The 11,110-nt window shown below is 33.9% G+C and overlaps 1 protein-coding gene across 1 annotated transcript; it reads right to left on the bottom strand.

Annotated features, from left to right (window-relative positions):
• Window positions 1-1,511: 1,511 nt before the first annotated feature.
• LOC149282085 (T-box transcription factor T-like) lies at window positions 1,512-8,939 on the bottom strand. Its single transcript, XM_089498622.1, has 8 exons — window positions 8,734-8,939; window positions 6,884-7,148; window positions 5,089-5,223; window positions 4,208-4,269; window positions 3,836-3,897; window positions 3,551-3,718; window positions 3,054-3,183; window positions 1,512-1,776 (listed from the first exon to the last, which is right to left on the bottom strand). Exons 1-8 carry the CDS (start codon window positions 8,937-8,939, stop codon window positions 1,512-1,514), a joined length of 1,293 nt encoding a protein of 430 aa, XP_089354748.1.
• Between the last annotated feature and the right edge of the window lie 2,171 nt (window positions 8,940-11,110).

The following is an 11,110-nucleotide window of genomic DNA, read 5'->3' as shown; positions in this document are numbered from 1 at the left end:
TCTAAAATGGGCAATAAAACAGAATATCTTGAGCACTGGTGTAACAACAGGGGTGAGACCCCTTCTTCCTGTCTCCTCGTGCCGGTTCATAATAGTTTAGAAAAGGCCCTTCCAACCTGGACTGCACCGATCCAGGTTGGAAGGGCCCTTTCTAAACTATTTGGAACCAGCATAGGGAGACAGGAAAGTATTGTGTCACGTGATGTTGTGTGACCCACGGTGAAACCGAGGCTGTATATATGCATTTATATGTATGGATGTGTACGTGTGTGTGTGTGTGTGTGTGTTTGAGCATGGATGTGTAATTGTGTAAGTGGGGCGAGATGGAGTGTATGTTAGTGAGTGTGAGTTAGTGTGTGTTTACATATGTTGTATGGCGTCAAAGAAGGCACAGACCAGTTGTGTGGGGGCAATGATGGCACAGACCAGCTGTTGAAGTTAGGGGGCCTGTGGTTTATAGTTACGCCCCTTATCTTGGCAATTAAGGGTCATAATCCTCACAGCACTGTGCACAAGTCTACCACCCATGTCTTGTGCTGCTGCAAAATGCAATCACAGCACCAACAAAATATAAATGTAAAAGTCCACTTTCAGGTATAACTTATTAATGCACAGGGTGTGAATGCATGCACCCTGTACACGTGGATGTGCGTGCTCTGGTACAAGATGATTAGATTATGACTTGCTTTAGTGCAGTAGCCTTTGTAAAGTGTTAAATATCTGTAAAAGCACTATTTTAGAGAAAAGTATGGTTGCAATGCAACATATGAAACATTACAAAATATAGCATGAAATGGTCAGTGAGCAGTAAGACTTTAACTAGCCTACAACAGTATTAAAACCATTTGAACAATGTTTTTTTATACAGTTTCCAACATACTTTTTAATTTGATTGCATACATTAATATATTTACATTACATACAATTCACAAGAAATATGTATGTTCTTACTTGAAAATAAATAAATCTTTGGCAGTTATTCTAATAAAATAAGCAACAAAATATTTTAGGATCTCTCATCTCAACTAACTTTGTTTTAATCCTCAGTTAAAATGCAAATTAAAATGATTTGCAAAAGTTGGTCGCAATAATGATAAATCTATAGCAATGAAAATTAATAATCTGCAAATTAAACGGTGCAGATTAGTACAATGAGGATTAATATGCTTAGTATCTTTATAATCATGATGATAAACACCTGAAAAATAGCTGAAATCTTATTTTGCAAAATTTTAAAATACACATATTGTTTGCTCACATTTCGATCTGCAAAAAATATATAAAAATAGAACAAGCTCTCATTGCAAGTTGTTGCAAATAAAAAAAGTTTCTTAATTTTTTATTATATCCTTTGCAGATTTCTGATATCACATCAGTGGTTCCAATATCTTGCGAGACGTAAGACCAAGCAATATAGCAGCAGCACACGGGTTCTCCGCTCCTTCCCCATATTTTCATCCTGTAATGGGCCTGAATATAATGTTGTGCTAGAGGTTTGAAATGTCTTTATTTCACATTGGAGGTGTAATTTGAGTCCATGTGGAAGACAGTCTGGAATTTGATGCTATATCATATTGATTCTCTGCATTATCTGCTTGTGGTCCATGATTGTACAGTGGGGATCCTGTGGAGGGTGTTGGGATGGCATGTGGAAGTGATGTGTACTGAGCTGTAGAGCTTCTCAAATATGGAGATCCTACTCCATTAGAAATTCCTCCAGACTGAGAAACTGGTGTAATACTGCTGTTGCTTACTGACCACAACGTTGGATACTGGCTGAAATAAAAATTATTGGGATCAATGTTTGAATCAAATATAATTATCATTAATGAGTCTAAATGCCTAAATGGTCAATGGATAATAATAGAACAATTCATATAAATATATTGATAAGAAGCATCAGTAGGTAAACAAATAGAATTAAATACAGTTTAATTCAATTTAAAAATAACATTTAACAGATTAGATGTTTTTGAAGTGTGTGTATATATATATATATATATATATATATATATATATATATATTTTGCAGGGATGCATTAGTGAGGTGGATTGGTTGCCAGAAAATTGCAGACAGGAGAGCTGAAACCACTTGGATAGATCAGAGGTCTCCTTTGTCCTGTTTACTGCAGTAGAAACACCAAGACCATGCATATGTGCAACTGATCGTTTCACTGTATAATATAAAAGTTCTTAAATAAAGAATTGATGCATAATAAACAAAAAGTCTGGCTTAGAAAATAAGAGGTGCATTCAAAAGAAAAGAGGTTTGCACTGCAATGAAAACCACCTGTATGGGAAGCCCCCAGAATTCTAGCACTATGCAATAGTCATGCTAGGACCACTCAGGGCTGTGAAAAGCTATTGCACGAGTCAGACTACCCTGGTCCATATCCATGTAAATGGAGATATTAGGCTCAAAACCACACCAGCCTCTTTAGATATAGTTTGCAGAGTGCAAATGCCACATTTACTTATGCAAATATTTTGAAACAAGTAAAGTACATTTTCCCTAAGCCTGATATATACAATATCCTAATTCTTACATGTATTTGTCCAGTATTCAGTGCTGTAACTTAAATGTAATGTACCTTCACAATCCAACCCATTCAGTAACTATATAAATTATAGAGAAATTTCAGCTTTCCAATTACAAATATAAAATATAGATATTTTTTTCTCCATTGACAGCTGCTGAGTAATGCTGAGTAAACCTCTCATTGGTACTGCCTCTGTTAACATTATGCTTGCATGGATATTACTTACTTGGTATTTATGTATACTATTGATATACTCTTTATATAGTTATACGAATATACTTCCTCTGTATTATTATTATTTTTATAACATACATTTTAGACATGTGCTAATCCGATTAATTTTCTTTTTAGAGTGTGTCTAAATCAAGGCTCCATGGCAGCACATTCTGAGGTGTACATTAAAGATAATTCTAGGGATGTCTACAAATTTAATAAAAAGATAAGTGAATAGTATCTCATTTTTGTTTTACTGTGGAGGAATATACATTGTAATGAAAATTAAGATTACTTTACCTGGAGTTGCTTTGACTCATATTATGAGTCATTTGAAGCATCCCTGTATGAGTAGGTATTTGAAGATTAGACCAGTTGTCATGAGACTGGAGTATGGGAAGGCAGGCAGATGAGTTGTCTGCTATTGTTGCTACAAAATTGAGTTGTGAATTAGTTATAGTTTGTTAAGCACATAAGATAGAATCAAATTTAACATTTGCTTATGTAACATGTAAAACTATATAATGCAAAGAAAAAAATACACATTTTTATGGGTATCAGCAATGTTTTTCTATGGCATCAAACATGTCTGTATATATATATTGTACGGAACATAAAACTATGAGTTTAGCACAGTTTACAATGACATAATTCCTGTTGAATTAGTGGAGATAATGTAACATTTTGAAACATATGTTTACAAAATAGTTTAGTCTAAATAACATGCAGGTTGAATGTTATAGGTTGACTGTTGCAACTGTTTGTGCATCTATTATTTTTAAATGTCTTGCACTTACTAGGTGAGTTGTTCCTGTGTGAGTATGGATTGGGGTATGGGGCAGAACGGTGGTTCCGAAGAGGAGAATATCGATCACAGTTGTGAGTAGAAGAAAGGGATACAAACTGAGAATTAGGATTAGATGGTGAACATAAAGTTCCAGTACTCGGAATCATCCAGCTGCCTACTGGGAAGATAAATGTGTTTTAAAAACCATTCTTACTAAACACAAACAAGACATATTTCAAAATATGTACTAACATAATTATCTATAACAATGATATTGATTGGATATGTAGCTTACGTTGTGGGTAGCCTGGTTGGTGAACTTCCATTCCATCATCTATCAGTTCTTTGTGATCGTTTCTATAAAATAACAAGAACATGTAAAACACTTAATCATAAATAACGATAACATGGACATTTAACTATAATATATTCAATTCAGGAAATATGTTTTACACACGTATCTAAAGAGATATTTTATATTTAAGTGATAGAGACATGGTGGCATGTTATAGTTTTAATTGACTGAATTCAGTATTGTATCCCATGAGTTAGTATTAGCGAATGTAATCTCTATAACTATCTATAAACTTCAAGATCACAACATCTGTGAGTAAAATAAACCAATTTTGTATCTGTTTTCTTTAGAAATCCTTACGGAAGTTGTTACCTTTCTTTTGCATCAAGGAAAGCTTTTGCAAATGGATTGTGCTTAATTTTAAGTGCAGTTATCTGAAAAAGAAAAATCACATGAAGAAATACAACTAAAACAATCTATATGCAATATATATACAGATTTAAAAAAAACAACGGGTATATATAATTTTGTTCGTTTATAGAAGACAGCTACTCAATATAAAGCTTGTTGAAACTAAACTATATATATATATATATATATATATATATATATATATATATAGTTTAGTTTCAACAAGCTTTATATTGAGTAGCTGTCTTCTATAAATGAACAAAATTAGTGAAAGGATCTGGTGCACAATCTGCGAGATTGAGCAATAAAATGCAAGTTACGTTATAAATTAAGCACTTATTTGCATGCATGCTCTGATATGTTTAAAGTTCCACTGCCACCATATTTTTACATTAAATACATAATGAAATATGTTCAGCATGGACTATAATGCAGTTTACGGCATGAAAATAGGACTTCAATGTGAGTGCTACTGAGCATGTGCAGGAATTGTGCATCCTTCTTACTTCCTTGTAGAGCCAGCCATGGAAGGAATAAATGAGGCAAAGTTTTGAAACGGCAATAACTAAAGAATGCGAGTGCCAAATTACTTACTTCATGAGAAATCTCTATATGTGTCACAAATACCTATACTTTGTACTTTTGTGAAAATAAAGATTTTCATTGGTTGAGGGAAATTAATTTGTCTATCCATGAAGTTTTGGATGGGAAGTGAAAAAGATTGCTTACTTGGAAAGAAAATTCCACAGTTCACTGCCTAAATTGTTATATTTAATTTAATACATTATAATATAATGTAATAAATTACAATTACTATATAATATATATATAAGAGTCCTTACCTCTTCATTCTGGTAAGCAGTGACAGCTATGAATTGTGTCTCTGGAAAGCAATGGCTGGTAATCATTCTTTGGGGGCCACCAACCCTTACAATATGAATTCTAGGTTCATATTTGTGCAACGAATTTAGCATAACCTGAAACAAAAGAAAATGTATGTGTTAATCAAATTAATGGAAAAAACGTTTTAATCCAATACATATTTGTTTAACAGGCTCTAAAATTCTTCAGTAGCTTTTTTCTAATTTATGGGAAAGCAATATGTCTTTAGTAATGATCTTGCAGTGGGTATTGAAATTCATGTGTTCGTGTTTGCACACGACACAAAATTGGACTATGCAATGAACAAGAGGTCATCCATTCAGATTTGCAGAAAATCACTTGGTGTCCAATCTTCTCCGGGAGCCAGACTCCCCTAAAAGACAGGCTATTCCTACCCTCCCTTAATCAAGCCAGGAGACTCATGTGAATATACCAACGTCCAACTCTATTTTTGCTTCAGATGGTAAAATTCTCCTCTAGCTACCCATCATAGGCTAGGTCTATTTAAGTGAGGAGTGAAAATATCAAATAAATAAATGATTGTCAAAGGAGAAAAAAGGCACAAAAAGTGAAAGGTGCTTAGTGTGCTTAAAATTATGTGCCCAGATTCAGACCTAGCCTGGGGGCTCCAAGCAGCCTCAGGGCTTTAAACTCAGCACTAAAGCCCTAGGACTTGCTTTTCCTACCTCCATAGGTACTCACTTGATCTTAGCCAAAAGGAAGAGAAAAAAATGAGAACCCTTCACTGTGTGAAATACAACAGTTTTATGCAAATGAAGAAGCTCATGTTGTCATGAAACAAAATGTGACATACCTTGTAATTTTGTGTAAGTTTCTCAGTCTTAAACATGCCAAATATATTTTTTGCTTGCTGTGCTCTTTGCAGATGTTTTGTCACATTGCATCTACCATAAGCATATAGAATTCAGTTTGATGACAACTGTGGCTTTCGGCGGACACCAACAGGCAAATTCTGATTGTATTGCTTTATGTAAATTAGAATAAATCCAAATCTGCCAGTTGCTGTTCAAAAAAGATACAGTTGCCATCAGGGATTCTGGGATTATAAAACTGAATGTTGTCTTAAACATGCCAAATATATTTTTTGCTTGCTGTGCTCTTTGCAGATGTTTTGTCACATTGCATCTACCATAAGCATATAGAATTCAGTTTGATGACAACTGTGGCTTTCGGCGGACACCAACAGGCAAATTCTGATTGTATTGCTTTATGTAAATTAGAATAAATCCAAATCTGCCAGTTGCTGTTCAAAAAAGATACAGTTGCCATCAGGGATTCTGGGATTATAAAACTGAATGTTGTCTTTTTAATACAATTCACTGCATCCTGATGGTGCCTCTGGTTCTTTAACTGGAATATTCTGATGACAATTTTTTTTCCAAAGCCGAATAGTAGAAATATTTTATTGATATTGGGTCTTTTGCTGTGCCTAAAATCCGAAATTGTGCCCACACAGAACACTTGTGAAACAGCCGATTTATAGACATTAACCTATAATGATATTAATATTGGCTAGTTATTTTACGCATGCTGGCAACATTTCTAGAAACTGTATTTATAAGATACATTACATTTTTGCCTCTCACTGGTCAGATACCCATGACGCAAACCATAAATATTTTACTTTTACACGTTAGTGCAATATCTCATTATTCAGTAATGAAGATATATAGAGGGTAAGAAGAAAAAATGTATCATACACAAATCATTGTGCATTTATGTTTTATGTCTCACCTGGCCCCCTCCGTTCATTTTGTTGGTTAGCTTGACTTTGCTAAAGGACACTGGATCCTTCATCCAGTGAGCTCCAAAGTTGGGAGAGTCTGGGTGGATGTAAACACAGCTGGGAGCCTGAGGCTCAGGTTTGCCACCTGGTACCCACTCTCCATTCACATATTTCCAACGGTGATTGTCAATTGCCACGAAGTCCAGTAGAAATGTGTACATGGCATTCGGATCCAGACCAGATACACTCACCTTCAACACCGGAAACATTCGCCTTTTAAAAAGGGAGAAACATATCCTTTAGACAACATTTTGTTTCCATTACTTTGCAGGCTTATGAGTTTTTTTTTTTGTTTTTTTTTGCCTAGACATATGCACGTATACGTGCAAAATATTATAATATTAGTTTTTTCATACAATTAATTACAATACATAAATGACATACACTATATATATTTGTAATAGTTATGTATAGATTGAGTATTTACAACAGGTCTATAAATCATAAGAATATAAGTATATAGCTGCCAATAGTACCGGTATATACAGTATAGACGGCACATTTGTAAACCAACTGTGGGTGTGACGCCCAATCTGTATCTTGGTATAAAGAGACACACAGCGTGATTTAAATTGGTGGTGTTAAAAAGGAAATGAACTATAGATCCCTTTATTTCCTTTGAGCTAAATTGCTTCCTTTGTCTTTTAAGTAAAACACCTCATCTGATGTAAAGTATCTTGAACAGTTTCCAGTAAAGTTTTATTTGAATAGTTAACAAAACTCCAAAGTAAAAACCACTACTACATTTATACGCCATACACTCTACTGAAAACAGCAGTAGTATAATTATGTTTATATTAACCTGCCAGTTTTTTCTATTTTACTATTGTTAGCCTTTTTTGGGTCAATTTAAAGCCCAGATGTATTTATACAAATAACACTGCTATTATTTTTGTAATCAATATAATAAATGCTGACACATAAGTTAATATGGTTGTATCTGGCATTTGGAATTCCTTATGAGTCATATCATTTTAAACTCTTTGCTAAATAGATCACAGCAAATTAAAGAAGACTGAAGTAAAAACTGCAGCAGGTATAATTATGTCATTTAAGTAGTATAAACCTAAGTATAAACATCTGGCTACATAACAAAATGTGATAGCATTGTTTAGCATTTAAAAGCAGATGTATATCACAACACTACATTAATGTTTACTGCAACAAATATTGTCACTTGTGCGTGTAAACAGTGAAGCATGTATTCATTCAACGTTAAACGAGTTCATGTTCACTCTCTTAGCCGAATGTATTGTAAGTGTAATTTGTACAGTTAACTATATTAACTATTCTTAGAAAACTTGCCGCCAATGAACTTTGGGGACTAGAATACAATATGAAGGGAGTCTCTGATTGCTAGCATAGTAATGACACTGTTAAATTGGCAGACTAGATTGGCCATCAAAGTTTTTGTTTCTATAAAGCGACGACAATAAAACAGGTTTAGAACACGCTAAAAAGTGTTGCTTAACCTAGCAGAATACACTTCGTTACATTCACTCTGGTAACACAAAACTAGTGAAGGGTTAATATAAAAGTAAATTGTTCTTAATTAGATAATATCTTTGCAAGCAGCAATGCCATAAGGCATTGTATATAAAAACAATTGCCCTGGATATATTTGGGACAAGAGAAAATATCAATATCAATTTGTAGACACAATTGGTTAAAACAAATATTTATCTATCCCATGCGTGTTTAGACTAGCTCATTATATATCTACCATTTCTGCGAGAAGGCTGTTCCACTTTTCCTACCTCTAAGTGACGCAAAATATACACAGCATATTGAGTTTTACCTGCCATTCTTGGTGACAATCATTTCATTAATTAGCTCTTTGAACCTCATCCACAAGTCTTGGTCTTCCAGTGTAAGCTTGAGTTCTCTTTCTGTTGGATCGCCTTTTTCAATTCCAGCTTGCAGTTCATTTTCTACGGCGCTGAGAAGATGATCTACTCGATACTGTGTATTTTTGCCACAGTTTTCTGTTGCATTTAAACTCATTCCTCCGGCAGAAAGTAGACGCTTCTATACAATCCGAAATTCGTATTAATTTTACCATAAACTGTCAAATAGTATATGGCCTGTAAAGGTTTTGTTGGGACTACAGTGACTACACAAATTTTCACTAATCAAAATTACTGTTTAACGTTCCATTAAATAGGCAAGGTTCTGGTATGATGACATCACTGATGGTGATAACTCAGTAACAATTGGCCAATATTCTCTTTGAAGTTACCCAGTTTAGTTTCTGATTGGAACGTTCTGAAGCTGTGCAAATTTACAAATGTTTACACCTATATCAAAGACCAAGGCGGTTGTGAGGAAATGGTGCTTTTGGTCCCCTAACTTGCCTTCAATTGAGTGATACCTTGACAAAGTTTTAATATTTGATCCTACTCATTCTCAGGAATTCAACACTTCCAAAAACGTACTACTAATATAACGTCATATTTTCAGGGATAAAAATGTGCATGCAGTATCCTTGCTATTTTATCTATCCATAAAATACTATTTCCATGCTAACATACTATGGTTAATATATGTCTATTATACACAACAATTATAATAAACTGACCATCACAGAGTGAGTAACATACTACTAATCTCATATGATGTAAATCATTCTTATTTGCAAATTATGCAAAATGTGTATAAATAAATGTACATTAGATACGCGTACCCACCACCATGAACAAATACAATTGCACATGCATATTAATATATACACTATATACATATATACACCGCTTACAACATATATTATACATTCGATGTAAACAAAGGTATCACGACATATTTATTTTTGTTTGCGTTCCCAATGCTTTTATTATGGTTTATTTGTACAATTTCAATGTGTTAACACTGCAGTAGAGGGAGCAACAAACAGAAAGGGTGACAATTTAAACACAAGGAAATAGAAAAGTGGAAGCAGGCTAAGCTTGGTGAGCTTTCAATCTAGCCATGTTTCTTTTTTAAGTAACACATCGCTAATTTGTGAATAAGATTTATAAGACAACATTTCTGTTTTCGTAATAAACATATTTTATAAGTTCATCCCCTAGTAAAATACTTCTATTTCTCGCTGTAGGTGTGTGAAAATCGGTTTCTTGGTAGAGTATGTGTTGCATTTGAGGGGGGGTAGGAGGGTTTATTGCTTTTCTGTTAGAATCTGTGGATGGAAGGTGAAAGGTGACAATAGGCAGGAAATCGTTTAGAAGGATGTCTTCAGACCAAAGTCTTTACAAAGAGTAAGTTATGTGGTGTAAAACGCAACATTTAACTTTCCAGGTGATACCAGTACTATCCCTAATTTACGTGTTTGTTTGATATTTAAAGTTTCATAGCAATCGAACCTAATATTCTAAGGCGGTATTGGTGTGTTGTTAAAAATGAAACCTTACCATGATCAGCATGTCTACAAAGCCCATAATGGTTCTGTTTTTTTAATATCTAATTTCAAGTATAGAAAACACCAAATGCACCGACATTCCAGATCATTTATGTAGTGGATATCTATGCGTTATTGTAATTATCATTATAGCACCTTAATTATTGCATACCATAAACGTTAGCTAGAACACCTGGTCTGGTTTTGATACCAGTCTAGTGTAATATTAAGAAAATCTGAAAACGTATTTTGTATCTGTTTTGAGCAAAGTATTAACACGTTCTTCTTATAGTAATATTATACATAGTATACTTTTTTGATGGGATTGTAGTCTTTGTATGGACATTATTTTATGAACAATGGAAATAAGGGCCTTATCACAGACAGTATGTTCTTGTACGGAATAACACAAATTAAATACCACTCAAAGCGTGTCCTAGAACACCGTTCAGCGGTATTGGAAAATATGGATCAGCATTTGTAGGGTGAAAGTATTTCAGTGACAAGCAATATCGCATTGAAAAAAATAAATCTATATTTTTATTTTTAAAATCCATTCGGTTCTATCATCCAATAGGTAGGGGCAAATACAGTTAAGCTATTAAAATTGTAGAGATATGCATTCAACTATCATGAAGAAAAAAACACACTGGTACTCAAATGGTTAATATCCTATGATCGATATACTTAACACTTTTCTGTCAGCATTTTTGTTTTAACAATTCAGGACATGCAAAATAGGCAATGTCTACCTCGCTGGAGCCCAAAATGTCAAAAACTCGAT

Source organism: Sceloporus occidentalis, unplaced genomic scaffold (genome assembly GCF_023333645.1).
Source record: "Sceloporus occidentalis isolate IW3139 unplaced genomic scaffold, rSceOcc1.0.p SCAF_123, whole genome shotgun sequence".
Classification (NCBI taxonomy): Eukaryota; Metazoa; Chordata; class Lepidosauria; order Squamata; family Phrynosomatidae; genus Sceloporus; species Sceloporus occidentalis.
This window is presented reverse-complemented; position numbering and strand designations above follow the sequence as displayed.

Coding starts and splice junctions, on each gene's coding strand:
- LOC149282085 (XM_089498622.1), bottom strand. CDS start 8,939: ATGAGTTTAAATGCAACAGAAAACTGTGGCAAAAATACACAGTATCGA. Junction 5,224..6,883: donor AAATGAACGGAGGGGGCCAG/GTGAGACATAAA, acceptor CTTTTGTTTCAG/GTTATGCTAAATTCGTTGCA. Junction 1,777..3,053: donor ATGAGTCAAAGCAACTCCAG/GTAAAGTAATCT, acceptor TTTTTATTTCAG/CCAGTATCCAACGTTGTGGT.